The 22310-nt window shown below is 52.5% G+C and overlaps 1 protein-coding gene across 1 annotated transcript; it reads right to left on the reverse strand.

Moving 5' to 3' along the window:
• Positions 1–215: 215 nt before the first annotated feature.
• Positions 216–15424, reverse strand: LOC115616039 (LON peptidase N-terminal domain and RING finger protein 1-like). Its single transcript, XM_030504850.1, has 12 exons — positions 14821–15424; positions 11163–11281; positions 10449–10571; positions 9576–9710; positions 9050–9185; positions 8286–8376; positions 6543–6657; positions 5809–5930; positions 5270–5428; positions 4261–4423; positions 4032–4178; positions 216–2566 (listed from the first exon to the last, which is right to left on the reverse strand). Exons 1-12 carry the CDS (start codon positions 15209–15211, stop codon positions 2387–2389), a joined length of 1881 nt encoding a protein of 626 aa, XP_030360710.1. The 5' UTR covers positions 15212–15424; the 3' UTR covers positions 216–2386.
• Positions 15425–22310: the final 6886 nt, after the last annotated feature.

Consider the following 22310-nt stretch of genomic DNA (forward strand, 5'->3'; position numbering starts at 1 on the left):
CCTGCCTTGTTTCACATGCTCACTTTCTGTGAGCAAAACCACCTTATTTTTCTCCCTTGTTGCCACCTACCTTTGCTGGACTGTGTTCACTGTGTTTATCTCACCTGCTGCCTGAAGGCCAGGGTGTCACCTCTCCACATGTCCCCAGATCTCCCTGGTGATGCCCAAGCACTTGCACCAATGAGCAGCTAAAAGTTAAAAACCTGCAACAAACCACCACCAGCACCAAAAAAAGAAAAAGTCTTTATTTCAGTGACCAGGAAGAAGATTTAATTCAAAGAACAAAGATACTAATACAAACCCCAAAGGCGCTGCAAGCAAACCGCAGTGATTCGCACGAGTCCCTTCCCATCTTCACAGGCAGATGTGGCTCTGGTCCCCAGCTCCTCTCTAGTGTGGACATGGTGCAGACCCACACTTCCCCCCTGCACCCCTAAAGCCACCCCCTTGCTGAAGGGACCCACAGAAGCCCAGGGAGCTCCCACACATGGGGAAAAGGTAGGTGAGGTGCTTGGGGCAAGGCAGCCACTGGGTGAGCTCACATCAACCCCACAGAATAGAAAGGCACTTTCTGAATGACAATGGCATCCTGCTACCTGCATGTACCTGCCCAGGATTTCAAGGCATCCCTCCATGCCGGTCTCCATCCAACATCCTGGAGATACAGTCTCTTTGGGGAATCATGGTGCCCCGGAGACAGCAGCAAAGTGGGGGATGACATGGCTTAAAGGTAGAGGAGCAAATCAGCTTTCAATCACCCTCAGCTGCACCCTTGTGCTCACTGTGGTCCCTGAGGAGCAAGCACTCACGTCGCCAACTGTTGCTCTGGGGAGGCACTTTGCTGGAAAGAAGGGAATGAGACCTCTCATTCCTGGAGACAGCAAGGACATGGAAAGGTGATGGCACTGGGCAGGGACCTCCGGAGCTGTGTCTAGAGCCTCCTGTCCCATGCTCAGCCCAGCAACATGTGCAATAAGGAGCACTGTACTCACAGCCTGATTTTCTCTCCCACACACAGGTCCAACAACCCACTGAGCCCCCACATGGGGTGTGGAACCTTTGAGAAAAGCAGGGATAGAATTCTGGAACTGATGTTCATCCAATGACCAAGTGGATGTCATTCCTAAAATTCAACCCAAAACCGCTGAAATTATGAATGAGAGACAAAAATCCCAAACCTTCAGGATTTCCATGGAGGAAAGCCTGGTCTGTCCTGGGGGATAATCTTCCCTGTAGTCAGAGACAAGCAGCATGCAGGCACTTGCAGATAGGCACTTGCTCTCCTGACAAGGAGCTCAGCCTCAGTCACTGGTCCTACCCTCTCCCTGCTTCTCCAAAGGTTCAGTTCCCTTTAACTTCATTCTGTGCTCTTTTGGAGGATCCTGAACTGTTCTGGGTCCCAAGTGCAAGGATTTGGCCTCAGCTTGGATCCTGATTTTCTCCTGAGGAGGCAGAAAGTTCACAAGAAACATTGAACACAGGAAAACTGCAATAGTCAAGGAGCAGAAAGTCTCACAAAATCACTGCCAGGCTTAACTCCCTCATCTCATTGGCTTCTTCCAGCCCACAGGTCCAAATCTGGAACCTGAACCCAGCCAGGCTTTGGACAGGAGAAAAAGCACCAATGCTGCCAAATTATCCCCCTTCCCATAGCACTTCACAACAGTGGAGCTGGCAGTGAGAGAAGTGGCCAGGAGCCTCCGGCAGAGCTCCAGGGCCAGCAAACTTGGCACAGCAAACACAGCAGAGCACCAAGCAGAGCGGTGGGAAGGGAATGTCCAGACCCAGGTGAATTTGGAAAGCAGCATCTACTTGCTATGTGCCATGGAGGTGGTTAGGAGCAGGGCCATGAGATTCAGATGGTTTAATTTAAGCTTTCTTCTTGTTCAAATAGAAATTAAGTCAAAGTCGTAAGCAGTGGCAGGACAAAGCAGTCAGGACTTCTCTGCCTCCTGGTGCCACCTCTCCCAAGCCTCTAAACCTGCAACACGGAGCCGGACCAGCTATCAGAAACCTCTATGTTGTCCTTCAAAGAAGAGCCAATACTGAGGCGACCCTGTCACTCAGTCCTCTGCCTAAGGAGAATCCTCCTTAGTACCGAAGCAGCTCAAGAAGAGATTTTAGCTCCTGAGCCACAACCCATCTTTCCATCCCAGTCCCCACTTCGGCAGCACGGCCCGGCCGTGTCACTAAGCAGCTCCTGGAGGCAGCACGGACGGTGCAGCATCACTGCTGGTGCAGCATCACTGCTGGTGCAGCACCAGCCCCACCGAGCCAGGCAGAGGGTGCCCAGCTCATCACTGAGGTCACTTTTGGAGGGGCTCAAACCACACTTAAACCCAACACACAAAGAAACCCTTGGGGCGCTCTCCCGGAGCCGGGGGGCTCAGACACGGCCCCGGGGGCTGCGCTCGGGGGGCTGCTGCAGCATCGTGGCCAGGATGCGCTGCAGCTGCGTAAGGCGGGTGCGCAGTGACGTGGTGGAGAAGAGGTTCAGTTGGTAGGACGGGTCAAGAGGCAGGATGGAGATGAGCCACCAGCACCACGTTGGGCCGTCTGCTGAAGCCTGGAAGGGAGAGAAGGAGAGAGCCTCGCATCAGAACTGCAAGGTGAATGCATGGCCTTTGGGCAGCATCGCTGATGGGAAACAGTTGCTCTTGTCAGGATAGCAGTGCCAGCTTTAGCTAAGGTATTTCTCCAAACAGCCCCGTTGTCTACCCAGGCTCAAAACTGCTGGATAAACCAATTCCATTTCCAGACAAGCATTCCCCAGGGAGTCTCCAGACACAGATGTAACTGGGAAAAAGTCTATACTAAAGAGACAACACAATATCTTGTACATTTTCTTGATTAAAGCAATGCTTTTTGGAAACACAGGCTGAATCCTGCATGGCTGATGTCTTTTGCGGCATTTACTGTATCATCACTCAGCAAGGCGAGGTGCAGGTCAGTAAACTGTGCAATGCTTTTGTAAACTGGCTTTCTTAAAACCTGAGCCAAACCGACAGGGAAATGCTCCATTCAGCTGAAGGAGGAAGAGTTGTTTTGTAATTTTGAGCACAGCACTGATGTGACGGCTGCCCAGAACAGCCTTAGCCTGGGACACAAGAGCCAGCAAGAGATATTTGTGATGATCCAGACAGGAAACACTTTCTTAAGGAGTGAAAACTAAATTTTGGGATTTTTTTTTTTTCCCCCTCCAGTATCTGAATTTGTCAGAGCAATTTAATAAGCAAACTAAATCCTGCCCTCTTAGCTCCTCGCCTCTGGACAGCTATGCCTGTCTCAAAGGAACACAATGAGAAAGGAGACCACAGATTCGCTGAGCTCTGGGGTTTCTTTGCCTGTTTGTTCATGCGTTTGGTGGTTTTACACAAGTGTTTGGTGTTTTTACCAAAGTGTTTTCAAATCCAAACAGTTCAGTTTCTCAGTTCTTATTTAGGAAAAGACCCTGGGAAAGCTTTTAAAACTCAGTGCTTCGTTTCCAAGAGAAGTTTAAACCCATAAAGAAACATTAAACAGTTTTAACAAACAAGCCCTACAACTCTCTGAGGGAGAGATGCTGGTAACGGGAGTGAAAAACAGGGTTTGTTTTGCTCATCTTGTCATAGAATCATGGAATGGTTTGGGTTGGAAAGGACCTTCAAGCTCATCCAGTTCCAACCCCCTGCCACGGGCAGGGAACACCTTCCACTAGAGCAGGTTGCTCCAAGCCCCTGTGTCCAACCTGGCCTTGAACACTGCCAGGGATGAGGCAGCCACAGCTTCTCTGGGCACCTTGTGTCAGTGCCTCAGCACCCTCACAGGGAAGGACTTTTATCCTAATGTCTAATCTCTATCTCCCCTCTGTCAGTTTAAAGCCATTCCCCCTTGTCCTGTCACTATATGCCCTTGTAAAAAGTCTCTCTCCAGATTTCTTCTATCATGTTGGGTAACCAAGCAGGGAAGCAGGGTAGTCAGCGCAGGAACCTACTTCAGAGGCTCTCGCAGTCCCTGCTCTATTTAGAGCATCCCTTCCCTTGGGGCATTACCTGGATATCCTCCTCCTTCTCCGGCAGCGGTCCATGCTGCATCAAAATGTGCCTGGAGGCAAGGTCTTGGTGCTCACAGAACTGCCGAGCCAAGCAGTAGGTGCTTTCATGCAGGCATTGCAGCTCCTGCAGCTCCTCCCCAGCCACCTACATGGAGGGAAGAGGAGAAGGTGTCCATGGGGAGGCTTTGTCCCAAAAGTGGCAGCTTTTGCCCTGGCCCTGCCCTCACCTTCCTGTCCTCCAGGTACTCGATGTCGGCAGTGTTGTAGCCGTCCCTGTGCCCGCGGCTCAGCACCCGGAACCGCCGCCGTCCAATGGTGTCCACCAAGGACCTCCCATCCGCCAGCAGCTCGATCTGCCGTATCTCCAGCATGCAGCCATAGTCAGCAAAACTGGAGGGAGACAGGCAGAGAAAAGAGGGGTGAGCTGCGGTACCGGTGGTGAGAGATGTTCTACTGAGGCACCACCTCCAAAGGAGTTAAAAACCCAAGAACTAGCTGGCAGGAGGGGGAAATTTTGGAGTTGCTGCTAAGAGGGCAGGGAATAGTGAGCACCCTGCCTGTACTCCCTTGGATTTGCCAAATAGCAAAAAGACTGAAGTCCTCATACTGCCCTGATGTACAGCGGTCCTGACAATACTATCCCTTGTAAAGACATCCTCCCGAAGCCCAGAAAATGTTACTCATCTCATTTCGTTTGAACAGGACTGGAAGGAGGAAATGTCATGTAAATACACGTATTTAGCAGAGTATTTGGGTTAAGAGCCTGGAGACTGAGCCCATCCAAGATCTGGATGCCATAAGGAACATAATGGCCACACTGCACCAAAAACTCATTTAACCCAATGTCCTCTCACAGCTCATTAAGGGCAAAGTATAAGAAATGTGGCAGTTTTCAAGTGCTCACTAAGAGGAGCTGGAGGTCACAGCAACTGAGACATCCTGAGGCAGAAGCTGTTCCTACAGCATCGTATTTAACAGTGACTGCTGGTTCTGCCCAGCTCCAGCACTGGCCCCATTCCTTGCCATGCCAGTGGTGATGCTGGGAGGCAGCAAGATCCCGGTTTAGTCTTCTGTGTGGGGAATGCACCACCTCCCTGCTGATTTTATCAGTGAGGTGCAGTGGAATAGGAAGTTGCACCTTCCTCTGAACCACTCAGGATTTTAGATACTTGGGGCTGGGGCAGAGAGGGGAATATCAGGCATGGCAGAGGGAAGCCACCTTGCCCCGGAGCTCACCTTTTCCCATGCTCATATATACACATGCCGAATCTCCTCGTGCCGGTCTCCTGGCACCGCCGGATCATGAGGCGGTAGCGAGGCTCGAAGACGTGCAGAGGGCAGGGGATGCCTGGAAAGGACATCGTGCACACGAAGATGGGGATGTTCTTGGTCAGGCTGAGGGACAGGAGGAGAGATCACTGTGAAAGCTCCTGGAGTAAATCCCACCCCAAGGGCTGCTCCCACAAGCCAAATGTGTCCTTTATCCCAAGAAGTGATTCTTCGGAGCAGAGCAACATCAAAGCTTCCACTTGGCTTACCAACAACCCAAGTTCAGACTCTGCCCACAAAACAGCTCCTTGTAGAGATGCTCCCTTATCCCCAGGTGCCCCATGGGGCATGTCTGCACCCACCCAGCCCTGCTGTGAAGTGATCCTAGAAGTGGGACAGGCATCACTTGAGTAGGACCAAGCCAGAGCAATGGTATGTGGTATGGACAGACCTCACAGATGCCCATGCGAGCACACACATGCACACTGGAGCAGGTCCCTGCTTACTTGGAGAGCTCTGCCATCTCAGCCCGGTGAAGGTCCCGGCGCTCGGCCAGCTCTGAGGGGAAGGTGGCCAGTATGATGTCCTGCAGCAGCACAGTGGGGCTGTAGCTTCCAGCCTTCAGGTACTAAAAGAAATGAGACCCAGAAATAGGTTGGAGAAGAGCAGGGGGGGAGTCCTGAGGCTGAATCATGCTCACTTTTATTAGAGCTGAGGGCAATTTCAGGTCAAAGTCACGGATAAAACCTATTGGGGGATGTCGAGCCATCGAGCAGGACGGGATGGCAGCTCCACTGAGACCTCCAGACAAAGCTCAGACCTAGGGCCCGTCCAGCGCAGTGTCCTGTCCCTTACAGTGACGCAGTCCTTGTATGACAACCTAATCTCCCTGATGGTCTCATCCGAATCCCCTTTCATTAAAGATTAAATCAAATCTCCAGACCATCAGGTTTTCCATCCATTTCCATTTTTAAAAGTAATTAGCATTCACTTCTTTCCTTCTCTCTTTCTCTCTCTACCTCTCTGTCCTGTTTACAATCTCACTAAATCACTGTGGCATCTTCTGGAAATTAATCTCTTGGTCTTAATTATCAACTATCTGGTTATTCCCATGTGAGTGGAGCTGACACCACTGTGCTAGGGAGCTGCTAACGTAAGAGCATTGCACCTTCCCACCCCAGCCCTGGGGACGCTGCCCTGCTCTCCCTCAGGCTCCATCCCATGGGACACATGGCCTCACCTCTCTCAGGCTCTGTTTGCAGAGGGGGCAGTTGGGCCGGTGGTCCAGGCAGCGCTCAAGGCACTCCTTGCAGAAGGTGTGCCCACACGGCGTTGTCACCGGCTCGAAGAACATCCTGCAAAGGGGCCAAAGTCAACGAACCACAGAGAGAGCATGGGGGAAAGAGCACAGGTAAGCCCAGCAGAGGGAGACTTCACAGAGCCTCTGTTCATAGGTGCCCTTCAAAGCTGTTATTCCCCAGGCCTGGCTCAGCACGTTGCTTTGGAAACCCCAGCTGGTCTCAGCCCCATGGTGCAGGGGTCCCACAAAGTGCTCAGGGACTCAAGAAACCCAGGCTGGTGCTGCAAGGGTAGAGCAGGTCAGGGTGGGCAAAGCTGCGGTGCAGCTTCTGGCTATCCGCAGCCTTGTGCCTGCATCTTCCTTGATTCACCTTGCTGAGAGCAAGAGATTTTGCTTCCAGCAGGAACAAGACATTTCCCGTGTCCTTTCCTACCATTTCAAGGGAAATCTGCTGCCTTCACCAGCCCTCTGCACTGAAGACAGCGATGCTGCAAGGATGCAACACCATAAAAGCTATCTCACACTGTGCCTTCCAAGCCCTGGAAGCCCATGGTTATGAAACTCACCTTCACTAAAGCTGCGTTGGCTAAGCTTTACTCATAACTCTTGTTAATTAAGTGTAAAGGTTGCTACCTGGCTTATTCCTTTAATTAGAAGTCTGGACTCAGACTGCTGGACTTGCACAATGATAAAAGATGAGTTCCAAGCCTGAGCACTGCTTCCCATCGCTGCAGGGTCCCCATGGACCCCATCAGCTACTGGTAGGGCTGCAATTCCCCAGACACACACAGTGGCGTGTAGCCTAAAAGGCAGTGATGGAAAATGCCTGCTCCTCTGTGCTCCAAGAGCAGAGCCAGCAGCACGCTCTTGGGTTGCTCACAGGTAGCTCCAGGATCAGAAATGAAATGAAGGTCTTGGGAAAGCCCTGCTCAGCACCGAGCCCTGACTCCTCCTTGACATTATGTTTCCCTGCTCTCCAAAGAGACCTAAATTCACCTAATTCAGATCAGATAGAGCTTTGATCTCTCTCTCCACTGTGTCATGCCCCCATGTCATGCCCAGACCTGGAAAAAGCTGCCATACAGCAGACCTTGACTGTCTTGCACATCCAATGGTGCAACATCCAGCCCTCTGCCAGCAGGCGCTTGCACAACTGCTTGAGGTCCTGGGACGTGCCAGAAATAACAGCCTGGTTTCAGCATGCCCTGTGGCAGCACCCAGCCCTGAGTCAGCAGACAGACACTGGCCCACCCTGTCCCCTTTTCCATCTCCAGCAGGCACATTGCTGGGAAATGCTCCCCTTTGGGTTTGCAATATCCCCATCATGGACGGTATTTCCCTAGGGCAACACCTTCCTGTTCCAGCTTGCAGTTACAAAGGGCAACCACCACCTTCAGTCTTTGACCTCACTGAACATCCCCACCACATCCTCACCTCCACACCAACTTCCAAAGCGATACAGACCTAATGATGCTGCACGCTGAGGCAGGCAATCTGAGCTCTTACAGCCTGGCAGGGCAAAGCATGCCCCTGTCTTCCCCTCTTATCTCTACTGAAACCTTTGTTTCAGCAGTACTGGGGACTGAGTTTGCTATTAAGATGTGAAGACAGATCCACACCAGGAAAGAAAACCCATCAGGTGCTAATTCATCTTCCTAAAAGCTCTTCTGCTGGAGAACTCACCGTATGCAGAGGGAGCACTCCACATCAGATACACTCAGCAGCTCCCAGCATAGCTGGGTACACTTTGCTGCTGCTGTTTCCTCTTCGTTATCTAGTGGCAGAAGAGAAGGAAAGTGAAGGAAATGAAAGATTTCAATACTGAAAATTAATCTTTGCTTTCTGATCTTGTCCTAAGGTGTAAGCAGTTAACTGCTACACAAAAGTGTCTCATAGTACTTGGAAGAGGAAGGTGGTATCTCCCTACCCCGTTTTGCAGGCAGGGAAACTGAGGCACTGGGAGGTGAAGTGGCCTAAGATGCTCCCAGATGGATGTCTCTGGAGACCTGCCATGGGTCATCACCGCCACTTTATGCAAACCCAAGTATGTGGCAGCCATCTGGCTGGAAGCTAATGGCACATTAATGTCGATGGAGGTGCCACTTCCCCCAATGCATGTTCCTCACAAGGGAATTTAATCTAAATCTAAACCCATCTAAATCCATGAGAACCAAAGGAAGCCTTTCCCTGACTCCACACAGGGAACAAGTGATATCTGGCTTTAGCAAGAACTTTTCACCACACACCAAGAAGTTTGCTCAAGACAGGATCCTCCTCACATGCATGAGGAGCAGCGAATGTGCTGACCAGAGCTGTCCCATCGTGTACCCCTGGGATGCCAGCTCACTGAGCTGGCACACAGCACAAACACAACTTTCAATGCCAAAGTGGATTTTAAACAAGTATTTTGCATGAGATGAGATTTTGGTACCTTTGATGACACTCACCTACCAGCCACCGGCCTTGCGTCTCTGCTGAAGTCTCCGGTTCTTCTTGTTGCCCCCGCTGGGAAAGGGTGGCTGTCCCCTGGCTGTGCTCAGACCCAGCGTCCCCTCTTCCATCCGTTGGCTCTCCCTCCTGATCCTTGGCACAGGAAAGATGAAATTGAGCCCATTAAAAATTACTTTTTTGGGGTTTTTTTCCTGAATGTAGTGTGACTTGGGTGTTAAAACATGAGAGTCTAAAATCTTAGTAGAAGTATTGCAGACTAAAACTGGGAGAGGAATGCAGACAGAAGGAGCCTCTTCTGTTTCCCCAGTCCCCACAGCACCAGCTCCAGTGGTGTCTTTGCTCTCCCACCTTCAGCTACCTGCAGCTTCTCATCCCAAAATGCACCCGCTTGCACATGGCCATGGCCCTGCACAGCCTCCCCTTATCATACCTCCTTTTCCGTCACTGGAAAACCCCAGCTTGGGAAGTCCCAGAGGGACATTAAGTCCCATCACAGACTGAGATCGTTGCAGGCTCTCTTACCTGAGCTTGTGCAGAAGATGGGAGCACAGGGCTCCCCCCATCAACCTGGGGACCAGTTGAGCCCTGATGAGTATCACCTGGGTGTGCAGCAGCCGTGCATGGGGATGCCTGGGGAGCATCCTCTTGCATGAGGATCTGCAAGGAAAAAGCAGGGCTCAGGAGGTGCTGGAAGAAGGAAGCAGGGAGGTGCCAGGCTCCATCTTTCCCCAAAGCAGCCTCCTGCCCACCACAGGACACGTCAGGGTTTCTTGTTTCAGCGCTGGCTGAGCTCTGTGTCAAACAAATGTCTTGGCAGAACATAAGGAAGAAAGCAGCACAAGGCAGTGAATAAAATGCTGTATTTTAAGGGCTGGGAGCTGTGTTCTCCATCACCCACAAAGAGCAGGAGGGGAGTGAGCTGAGGGGGTACAAGGTCATTCCCCATTCCCCTGCCCTTTCCCTCCCGGAGGGCAAGTGCCCACTCACGGTATGAAGCCCCCCATGCTGGGGACACTGCTGGAGGCCACACCAGTGATGATGATTTTGGTACACAGGTGGGTGCTGGCCTGAAATAATCTGCAGAAAAGACACTGGCTCTACACTGGCAGCTTTTGGCTGGTGCTGTGCCTTGAGTGACTACTGATGCTGCCATAAAGCCCACCTCATGCCATGTCAGCCCCTAAACGCTGCAAAACCCAAGACTTGAAATATGGACTGAGCAAGGGGAGTTTTCAGGGGTGAACCTGCATTGGAGCAACGGAAGGCTCTTGGACCAGGACCCAACCTTGATCCCACCCAGAGCAGCACAATCATGATTGATACAAGTCCTTCAGAGGATATGGGTATCTCCCTGCATGATGTGAGAGCACAGGACCGCGCCACAGTATCACTCACCTTCTCCATCTCTTTCTGAGCAGGGTGGAAATTGGGATTGAGTGTCAGGCAGTGTTCCAACACCAGCAAGGCTTCAGTTCTTTGTCCCATCTTCAGAAGCACCTTCCCTTTCCTAAAGAAACCCTACAGAGCAGAAAAAACTGTGGTGACTATGAGACAATGACCAGCTGAGCACATACCCCTTCAGCTCCCATGCAAGCCCTGAGGGAATCTCCCTCCAGCCTCCTCCCATCCCAGGCCAAAGCACATGGACACGTTGCTGCTCCCATGCTCAGACTTGTCTAAAAATTATAGGAACCCATAAAATGGGACTCTCCCAAAGTGCAGCAGTTGCAAAAGCCAAGCAAACAAACCCTACAGAGACCTAGAGAAGGAGTCAAGGGCTCTGCCTTTGAAGATGGAAAACTATTGCCAACAACTGCTTCACATAACAGCAAACGAGCTCCCAGGGCTGATTTCTCCAAGGGCAGCTCAGCCTTTGGCCAACACTTCCTTGAACCCCAGCTGCAATCCTGTGCACCAGCATCGCTACGTGCGCTATAAGCAAGGACAGACAGGGCACCAGACCTGGGTTTGCAATGTAATGGGTCTGGCAAGTGTGTTTCTGAGCAGGATGAATCCACTGGCTTGAATTCAGGGAAGGGGGAAACTGCTCCCATACAGTAAGATTTGGCTCCAACTGCAGCCAGTCAATGGGGTCTTCCCTCTGCTCACCTCGTGCTGTCCAGGCTCAGCCCTGCACACAGTGTCCAGGTCCTCCAGTGCTTGTTGGTGCTGCCCCAGTGCTGCGAATGCCTCTGCTCGGCACAGCCGCAGGGAGGTGGCATCTGGGGCTGGAAAGAGAAATGTTATCACTCACGTGATGAGTCCATGGTGAGACAGTGAGGCTGAATGAGGTGGGGAAGATACCACCATGGTGGGACAACCCCTGTGCCACTGCCTTGCACTGAGCACAGCCAGCTCCTGCACTCCTCTTTGGCAGGAGTCACTGCCCTCATAAGGCTCTTCAAGGAAGCTATTTCTCCCAAATATCTAGTTTTAAACTCTTCGAGACTCTTCCCTTTGTTTTTCCCCATCTCACCCAAATGCCCTCAGCCAAGGGGCCCCACCACTGCCTGGGGGCTCAGCCATGCTGGGATCTGGGCTCTCATCCATCCTTTTGGGATGCAGAAAAATGCCATAAATGTAATCCCTGTAGGGGCTGTTGCCACAGAAGGCTTTGCAATATGATTCACCCTGCAAAGCCACAATAACACATTACTAAACAAGCCTGCAACTACCAAGACCTGAATTCCCAAAACTCCAGGGAGCCTCCCTGACCCACCTGGATGCTCGCCCAGGGCAGAGGAGAAAGTAGAAGCGTTCAAGGATCTGCTCCCACCACGACTCGTGGTTTCCAAGAAAAGGCTGAGACTTCCCAGAATGGAGGAAGGGAACTGAGCATCCAGTTCCTCATCAGTGAGATGTCACCGATGGAATATCAGTAGTGGTAGCATGGCCACAACACCCCAACTGTCACAGTGCTGGGCACCCCACATACTCCTGCCTGCTCCTAAGTAACAGGCACTGAGACCCTCTTCTCTCCTGCCTCAGGGAAACCCCATAAAGACCTTCCTTCCTACCAGCACTGCCAGCAGGGGAATTGGGGTGGGGGATGTTGGGGAGTACGAGCAAGCAGCACCCCAAAAGCCCACATGGAATAACCAGGTGTGGTAATGTTTGTGGGTTTGACCTGCAGAGATTCCCAGACCCACCCCATTATATCACAGCTTGCCATGGATGTGACCTACATCCAGTGCTGCGCTGGTTTTCCAGCTAAGGCAATGGGGTTGTACACTCAGCCCTGTGTCACCCCACAACTGAGCATGGCCCAATGGCTGCTGAGGGCTGGGGTTGGGGACCCGCTGCTCTCCAGTCCCTTTAGGAAGGCCTCTAGTGTCACATAGGTTCTTCCTGGCTCCCCATGGGACAATGGTAGGTTCAGCATAGGTAGCATGTGTGGTCGCCCTGCAGGATGCTGGCTCTAAGGCCAGCACTATTTGCAGGCCACCATTCACTGTGGCAAAGTGGTGTGGGGAACATCACCTTGCTGAAGGGCTAGCAGCTCCCCCTGGGATTGATCAGTGATCAGTCATCAGGAGACATCCTTGTTGATGATGTCTCCAGTGCTCCCAACCCCAGCAGCTGATGCAGCTCTACCAGTGAACTGCAGGTGCAGACCAGCAGTTCAGTGACAGCAAGGCACAGAAAGCAGCATCTGCCTGCACCCCTGCCTGCATCCACTGTCAACATGCGAGGGCATGCACCAATCTGCCCAGGCACCCATCATGTCTTATCATGGAGAAGGAAGCTCTCCAATGGCTATTGCCTCTTCATCCCCTGTGCTCAGTGTGGAGCATGGGGAGACCTTGCTCTCTACCTGGCGCCACCATAATCCAGACAGCATCTGCACCAAGGCTGCACTGGTCACACTGAGCTGTGCAGCAGAGCAACACCTGGTCCCTCAGAGCTTATCTTCATTTATAATGTTAGCTGAGACCTTAGTGCTCAAGTCAGGAAACGTGGGAACTCGCTGCTCAGTATCCTGTCCCACAAACACACATCCAGAGAGGAAATATTCCAGCCCCTAATGACGGGTAGGAATGAACAAATGGGTACAAAGTCTAGAGGCTTATTTTCCATGTGGGCAAACCCATTCCATGTGGGCAATAAAGCAATTGATTTGGCAAAAAAAGATGTGTAAACTGGGGCTATGAATTCTGGATTTCTCTTCTGCTGCAGCTATTTTTGATCTATGATATCATTAGACATTAGGGACGTAAGCCAGCTGGCGGCCCCGGCAGCTGATGAGTGACTGATAGCACTCGCCAGCCTCCTGGCTCCAGGCATGTCAGGAGGCCTCCTGTGTTACGTGTTACAGTGCATTTTTGTGTTCACTTATTAAAAGCAGAAGATAAAAGGTTGATGATTTACTTTCTCCCAAGCAAAAATAGCTGCTCCGCAGTGTGGGCTGAGAGGGACACTGCAAACCGACCCACACAAACACACGTTCCCGTGGGTTAAACATTTATCAGTGGTTCTGTTTGAAAGCAAAGGCAGCTCGTAAGAAGCTGTGCAGCCTGAAAGAGGGCTGCAGGAGTTGGAAAACACATCCCAAAAGCACCACCCACGTGGCTGAGCCTGAGCAGCACGAGCAAGTGCGGGTTTATGAGAGCTGAGGCTGGGATTGCAATTTCCTCCTTTGCCATTAAGCTGGACTTCCCCTGTGCTTCAGGGAACAGAGCACGCAGGCGAGGCTGAGGACAGAGCTGGCAATGTTTCCTCTTTATACTCACAAAGGCTTTTTAGAAAGAGATCTATAATTGTACACCCCAATCAGACAAAAGCTTGGCAATAAGGAAGGAAAATAGCACTGGAGAACTGAGCTCATGCATCCGAGTTGAAGGATGGGGGCGCAGGGTATGAGACAGATGCCGCAGGAGGTTGCATAAAGGGACATGCTTTCTGCTGCCAACACGGGGATGGGCCAGCCTGCTCAGCCCTTTGGTTCCAGGCATACCCTGAACCTCTGGCACTCGTCTTGCAGCAGGCGATGAATAAGTGTCTGCGCTGCGGGAGCAGAGCTGACTGCTGTCATAGAAACACCAGTGAAGAAAGGACCTTCTGCCTCCGTCCTGCTCCAGCCGCATTGTATAACTCCTTTTATTTAAGCATTACTCTCCAAGAAATCCACTTACAGCCGCAAATTAAAGCAGATCAGCCTTCCCTGGGCGCGATCCAGACCCTGGAGGTAAATGACTCTCCAGAGCTGGCCACAGAAAGTGGCTGGGGCTGCCCTGCACCATGGAGCTCAGCCAAGGCTGTGTCCCCACCAGGCTCTGGGGGCAAGGATGTGTCTGTCGTGGACTGGAAAAGTCCTGACCACTTTACATAATGGCCACCCCCCTGGGCAGAGCTTTTCTTCTGGCTCTGAAATATTGCTGTGTGGGAACATGCAAGAAGCTGCCGCTCTTTCCTCTCCAGCCACTTGCTAACACCAGAAGCATGTGCCTGATGGGACATAGGCTCCGTGCCCTGCCTGTGGCCCTGGCAGCTGGGATGAGCAGCATGGCTCGCCCAGCCACCTACCTTGGGACACCTGTAGACATGGGAGAGATGCCCAGCGGCTGGATCCTCCCTCCCAGTCCTGACTTTCCAACACTTCCAGCTTCCCAGGTCTCCCAGTTCTGGACCGTGCAGGCTTAGAGAGCACTGCGGTGCTGGCACAATGTGACCCCTATTGGTACCCACCTGCTCCCCCATCCCAGTCCGAGCATCCTCGGCCCAGCTCCGCACCCCCAACCCGGCAGCCCCTCGGTCCAGTGGTGCTTACCCAGCTCGAGCCCTCTCTGCGCCATCCTCAGCGCTTCCTTTACATCCCCACGCGTGAAGCGGTCCCGGACGCGGGCCACCAGCCCGGCCAGCCGGCTCTCCCGGGGCACACACTTCTCCAGGAGGCCGCAGAGCACCACGCTGCTCCTCGCCGCCCCGACGCCCAGCAGCTTCAGCCTCTCCTGGCACAGTGGGCAGCGGGGCCCCCCGAGGCAGCCCTTGCAGACAGTGTGCCCGCAGGACACGGTCACCGGCTCCCACAGCAGGAGGAGGCAGGACGGGCAGCGCAGCACGTCCATGCCCCGGCTCCCGGGGCTCCCGGGGCCGAGCGGCTGCCGTGCGGGGCTGCACCCCCGGGGCGGGGCGGACGGGCTGGGGGTGCCGCGGCTCATCGCTGCAGCCGAAGAGGGGGAGCTGCCCCAATGGCGAGCGGTGCCCGTACACCCCAACCGTCGCCGGGTCCCCGCGTATTGACCCGCTCCGCTCCGCTCCGCCCCGCTCAGCCCATCCTCCCCTGGGCTCCCGCCCCGTCCGGCCCGGCGGAGGGCTGCGGGGCCCGGCGCGGCACGACACGGCGCGGCCCGCCGGGGCAGGTCCCCCCCGGGCAGAACCGTCGGGGGGTGCCGGTGGCGGAGCTGCCGGGGCCGCTATTGGCTGCCGTCGCCGCCCCGCCCCGGCCGCGTTTCGTAACGGAGCCCGCGGTACCGGGCGCGCCGCGGAGCAGGGTCGGGGCGGCCCCGGGCGGGATGCAGGAACGGAGGAAGCTCCGGGTCGAGTAGCGCCCCGGGGGTGCGGGGGGGCTCCGAGCAGCCGGGCTGCGGGGGGCAAGTTGAGGTACTCGGGGGTGAAGCCATGCGGGGATGCTGGAGATCCCTCCGGACCAGCGGGGGTGCAGGGTCCCAGGGGGATCTGGGGCACTCTGAAGCAGGACCAGGGTGCAAAATGCCGGGGAAGGTTTTGGGGTGCCCCAGGGTGGGGCCAGGGCACTTTGGAGAGGGCTGCCGGGGCTGTCCTGGGGGACACGGGGTGCTCTGGGACAGGGACGGGAGGGTGGGATGCTCCAGAGCGGCTGGGGTACAGCATACGTGGGAGCAGGGGGAGCTCTGGGAGCTGGGGAGCAGTCCAAAGTACAGGGTGCCTGAGCCAGCAGAGGATCTGCAGAGAAGGACTGGGGTGCAGGTTGTTGGGGTGCTCCAGAGCAGCCAGGCCTGGTGAGGCTGGGGGACACCAAGTGCCCCTTTTCGGACCCCACCATGCAGACCCATCAGGACAGGATGTTTGGTGGGAAAGGGTTGTCCCTCCAGTGTAGATGGGAAACTGCATCTCCCTCAGATGCTTTACTTATACAGAATTGAACAAGTTCAGACCCTGTAAGGGAACAGACCCCCACAGGATGGGCTCTGTGTCCCAAAGGAGATGCATCCCTCTGCCACACAGCCATACAGCAAGGGGCCAGCAGTTCTTGCATAGCAGGTGCTGGGAAAAACAGCTGAAATCTGGCAACCCCAGAGCTTAGTAGATCAGACTTTATATAAGGATGATGCACATTACACAAGGGCTCTTTGTGTTTCTCCAAAACCAAACCAAACCCCTGTATGCACTGGAAGGGATGCTCAGGGAGGGAGATAAATAGTGGGACAGAAGTGCTGGTGAAACCCATGTTCCACTAAGGGAGTGGCTGGTGAAGGTTTAGGCTGTAGAGCAGGTTTTGTTTCAAAATCTGCTGTAATTATATTAAACAACTTAACAGTGGTGTTAAAAGCTCAACAGTTAAGTATTTTATGTGGGCTTGGAAGGTTTCATTTATTCCTCCGTTATCTTTTTAAGTGATCCCTTCAGACTGGAGAAATCTCAGGCGATATTTAGCAGCACAGCCCTGAACACCTCCTGAGTGTGGCATTAAGGGCAGTGGTTGCCCAGGAGTGGGGCTGTTGGGGACTCTACCCATGGGGTATGTTTTCCATGTTCTCCATTGCAGGATCAGTCTTTGGTCGCCCTCCCAGAGGGACCTGCAACATCGCTTCCCCCAGCAGTTCTCCCATGGGCATTTCTCAGATGGGTAAGGTTCATTCACACCAGACACTGTCCCCTCATGGTTTAGTTCCACCAAACCCTGCCTATTCACTCAAACAAAAGGTTCCCACCAAGGAGCCCTCACCAGTCTTACCTCCAGACTACCCCTCAAAAAGGACACATTCATGGCTCCTGAGCTGTGAAAAAGGGTGATTTTAGCTACTGTGGCCAACTTTGCAGCGATGCACTTGAAGAGTGCTCCCATAACCTGTTTGTGTGGCTCAGGTTGGGAGCAGCCGGTGTCAGGTGAGCAGTGAAGCATCTTCCATCACCCCAGCAGACACCAGTCTGTTCTCTGGGACCTGCCCCTGTTTTTCCTCACCTCCTGATTCACTCCAGAACCACTCTCACGTGTGTGGGCTCTCCAGCGCCTCGCAAGCAGTGAGGAGGATGTGCTGCCTTTGCATAATGTGTTAGAAATCAATCAACCACGCCACATATGTCTATTGAAAACCAGGCTTCACTAGCACCAGGGCAAGAACAATTTGTTTTCTTCATTCCGCCCAGAGCTGAGCTGGTTCTGAACTCCGGATGCTTTCTCTTGTCGTTGCTGTGTTTGTGCTGACTCAGTACATAACTGCAAAATAACATAAAAAGAAAGCTTTAAATGCTGAGTGCTAACCCTTCTGCTGGCCAGATGAGGACTCTACGCTTTGTGTAACACAGAACAGATTGCCCTGTGCTTAGAACTACTTACAAAGCACAATAGGATTTAGTTTATATAATTTATTTCCACTCTGAAGGTGGAAAACAGCCTGGGTCAATGCAGAGTGAGAAGTTCAGGTGTTGCTACAGGGAAAACCAGCTCCTCTGGCTCCCAGCCACAGGCACCATTTGTGCTTCGGCTCCAGCACGGCCTCATTAATGTGGTCCAGGCTGCTGAAAGCACAACGTGGGGATCAGGGGTTTCACGCAGGCTCTGTTTGCTCATTTTTTAGTGCATAAATCTTTGTTGCAGGCATTGACATTTGATTTGACACATTGGGGATTAAGGAGTGGCTCAAAGGTGACAGCACCTTCCCGGTGGTGTCCTTTTTTTGTCTAGAGAGAAGATTCCTGTGTGCTCCTTAGGGTGTCTCCAAAGGCACCACAAGCGCTTGCTGAACAGCAGTATGCACCCTGAATGTCATGACCCCTTTTGCACACAGCTATTCCCGCTCTGCCCACCAGCCTCCTGCCAGGATGAGCCTGTCACCATCAGACCTGAAAGTCCTGTTGCACAGACGTAAAACAAGTTTCCCTGTTTCAAAAGCAGTGGAAAGAAAAAAATGTTGGCATCCTACATGAGGAGTGTTGCCATCAACAAGGGCCCTGCAGGGCTGATGCTGTCATGGATGTGTAAGAGCCAGTGCAGCCTCCTGTGTGACCAGGCAAAAAGCCAAGGTCAAACCCAGCCTCAGCCCCCGTGCAGACCCACTCGTGCCCCCATGGTTTACAGCACCCTTTTGCTGCTTGTCTGCAAGCCTCAAGAGTTGGCATAGGGAATCATTTTTACATCTCAGTACGTGCAAATAACATGAGGGGAGTTATTTGCGTCATACCCCTCCCAGCCTGTCAACAAACACATCAGCTTCCTGCAATTTTTGCTTTCTTTGCATCATAGTATTTCTAGATCCAGGATGTTATTCAACCACCTGGTTTCTCTTTGCCACACACGGTTCAAAGCCAGTCCTGGGAGCGATGTAAAAGGAACTGGAAGCAGGTGGTGTGGGAGACACTTCATCTGGACTCACAGCTTGCCTTTTATGACAAGCATTGTTTCTTTCAGGTCTCTATGTAATAAGGGGAGCTGCTCCATGCCTGGTTTTCTCTCGGGCAGAGGCAAGCAGATTGCCACACTGCTCCTTCATGTTTGGTATTCAAGTTCTGTGCTGTGCTGACTAGGCGTGGGGCAGGGAGCAATCATACAAATTACATGGTATGGTTCATGGGTCCTCAAACTGCTGCTTGACAGTTCAAAGAGGCCCTGACTCTCCCAGTAAGGAGGATCAGATGTAAACAGGGTTGAGGAATTAAAGAAAACTTTAATATTTTCCTTTAAAGAAAACTTTAGTATTTTCCCTTCTGAGTCATACAGGCTTTGCCTGAGGCATCATCATCATTCCTACAGAAATGAGTTGACTACCATGCGGACTGACAGGACACAGAGCTGCGATGTAATGTTCTCCCATGCTCATGTAAATGGGCTGATGCCTGAACTCATGGAAACTGGAGAGTCACAGTGGGAGAGCCCAGATCTGTATCTGGCTCATTTTACTCTCTTCAGCGAAACATCTTGGCAAAGAGTTTGGCAGAACATTAACACCCAGTCTTGGAAGAAAGTCCCACGCAAAATACATGGAGATATCTCTTTCCATGGACGGTCATGTACCCGCCACATACCCCTGAGGATAGGTGACAAGACCATGGTCTGTGGTGCAGGGTGCTATAAGCTCGCCTTGATGCTTTGCAGTAGTTTTATTTGTGTTTCAAGGGCAGCTGAAGACCCCCCATCTGTAGGGGATCCCATGGAGGGGCCCTAGGTCAGCACAGCTTGTTCAGCACCATCTAATCCTGGGGTGCATAAGGACATGGATAAACTAACCAAGTGATTAGAGGAGAAAAAGCCATAAGGAGCCCACTCTCTGAAGACATGACTCCACCTCTACACTGCAGCAAGCTCCACCACTTCCAAGGGCGTTCGTGGCCACAGGGAGCTGCGTCCTAGTGGGCCAGACCTGGAGATCGCATCACCAACTTCATCTTCTGGAATGGGAGAGCTGATGAATAATCCATCATTACTACAGGGTCAGACAAAAGCTACCTGCTCCACAAGCTGCTGGGTGCCACATGCCTGACCTGGGACGTGTGTCCAGGGGTGATGCTGTGGTGGTCCCTCACTGCAGCTCAAGGACTCACTCCTCACCAGCTCAAGGCCCTGCTCATTCACCAGCCCCTGTGGCCTTGGCTCTTTGCCACAGCAAGAAGTGAGTACGTGCCACCTCCCTCATTTCTTCCTTTTCTTCTTTTTCCTGTTGAGCTCCCACCCACCTGACAGAGATGCCAGCAGGGCTGGCGGGGACCCAGCGCTGCCTTTTCGCTTTGCCAAAGGAGGCTGCAAGTGGCAGCGGGTGAGCTCTGCAGATGGCAAAGCCTGCTGTGTAGTGATGCCTCTATCCTGCCATGGGCAGGCCAGGTCCAGGGTCCAGCTTGACCCACTCGTCTCACATCATAGTGGGTCCCAGGAGGGTGGTAGCTGGTGGAGAAGCCTGGCTACGCTTCACAGAGCGAATCTGCTGGTGCTAGCAGGGTTGTCTGGATGCAGGGAAGCACGGGCACGCTGTGAGGTCCTGCAGCTAAGCATCCCCTCCATGAGTACTCCCTTCCCCAGTGGCCATGAGCTGCTGGATGAGTGCTCACCCTGCCTGCACTGCCTGGGGGCTGCAGATCTTTCCCTGCTCTCTGCCCTTGGTGTTGTCTCCTGTACAGATGTTTTTCCAGATGAGCTTTTGTGTGTAGCTTCCTCATCCTCTGACTTTCATTCATTCAGCTCCAGAACCTCCACCACCAGCCTGATAATTCAGTGATCTTCTTCATGAGGACATCTTACAAAGCCAATGGCTCAGATTCCAGCTAAGACCCATGTCTGACCATGGAGGAGACCTGGGGAGCAATGCTCAGGGTCATCCTGCAGCCCCCTTTTCCCACAGCCAGCCAGTGTGAAGCCCTAGCCACAGGCACTGGGCTGATTTCAGGCAGGATGAGCAGGGCTGTGCCTCATAATTGTGGTTGGAAGGAACCACAGTTAAGATTCCTTCCAACTCTACCCATTCTATGGTTCTATATACAGCTGCTTGTGGGCTCCCTGTCTGCTGCAGCAGTGGTGGCCTGGGCAAAGCTCTCTGCTTGGGGAGCAGACGAGCATTTCTGGCTGTGCCTTTCTTTTTTCATGGGCTGTTTCTCCTCCACCTCTCGCTGCACTTTGGACAGCAGGTGAATGTGTTTGGGTGAGTGAGCCATTGCCCCAGTGCACCCTTTCATAACGCACAGACGTCACAGCTTCTAAAGAGGTCAGGTTGTTTGTACTCAGCAGAAGATCTGTCACCCAGAAACCTGTCCTGGTGGATCTGCCAGAGCACACTGCAGGTTTTCCTTGGCAAGAAGCCTGGCACCATTTCTTTGTGGATTTTAGGAATGAGAGGTTTGGGGAGTAAAGAGCCCGCTCTGCTCTTCCGAAAGAGCAAATGCAGGAGTCCTAGAAAGGTTTGCAGGAGAGAGAAGGGTGTGTGGAAGTTGTGTATCCTTAAAGTCATTTTAATGTAAATGAATCCCAGCAGTTCAGTGAATAAAGCTCTGCTATGACTTATAGCTGCTAATTAACATAGCAAAAAGTCTTAATTTACAGATTTTCAGAAGGAAGGGAGGATGCAGCACAGAGAGGAGCAAATATGAGCATTCTGCAGGGAGCAGGAGCAGAAGCAGAGATTTATCCTTCCGAAACATCCTTCACTTGCAAGACTCAAGTACTCTTTGGGTTTTGCTTTTCTTATTATTCAGCACAAAAATAGAAGAGTCATTTCACAGCACCCCTCTGCCTGGCACTCTGCAGAGATTAGAGGATCATAAGCAGGGCTGCAGGAATCAGCTTGTCTGGGAAAGTCAGGATTTCTAACTGTTTCCATTTTTTAATGGAATGAAAAAGCAGCTTAAAATTTTCCATGAAGAAGGCCGCTTGTGAACAGAGGAAAGATTTCCTTTTGATATCTGCCTTAGAGAGGCTTGTTTCCCTAATAGGACTCTTTACATAATAAAGCCTCTAGATGCAAGATGAAACAAATCATTGCAAAAATAAAGGTCCAACCTTTCTGTTCTGAAATTGTTGACATTTATAGAAAAATGCCTCTATTTGAGGGCATCTCTGCATGAAATGGTATGGAAATCAGTTCTTTCTCTACACCTAAGCTCTCCTGGCATCTCTGCTGCTACAAGGTTCTTGCAGGTACTGATGCTGTGAGCAGGACCAGCTGAGTTTGTTATATAAAGAGGCATAATTGTGTGTAAACAAGATGTAAGTAGCTCCACGGCTGCCAGTTTCTCTCGCTGGTCCTCTTTTCCTACTCCACCCCTCCGGAGCCTGACACAATGGGTGTTCAGCACAGCTCTGTCCTCACTCTTCTCCCAGCCAGCTGAAGGCACAGCAGCCCCAAGCAGCCCCAAGTTGAACCTTGCAGGTGCTTCAAGCAATTGAGGTAAACACCCTGATGAAGCCTGACCTCATGCCCAGCAGTACTTGGGAAGCTGCTGGCTGTCACGTCTGTGGGCAAACACCCGTTTTGGCACACCGAGATCATGCTGGTGGACACGTCCCACTGTCCCCCTGTGGCTGAGGGTCCTCAGCATCTGCAAAAACCAAACGTTCCACCTGCTTTTTGCCTCCTC

The sequence above is a fragment of the Strigops habroptila genome, chromosome 12, assembly GCF_004027225.2.
Source record: "Strigops habroptila isolate Jane chromosome 12, bStrHab1.2.pri, whole genome shotgun sequence".
Lineage (NCBI taxonomy): Eukaryota > Metazoa > Chordata > Aves > Psittaciformes > Psittacidae > Strigops > Strigops habroptila.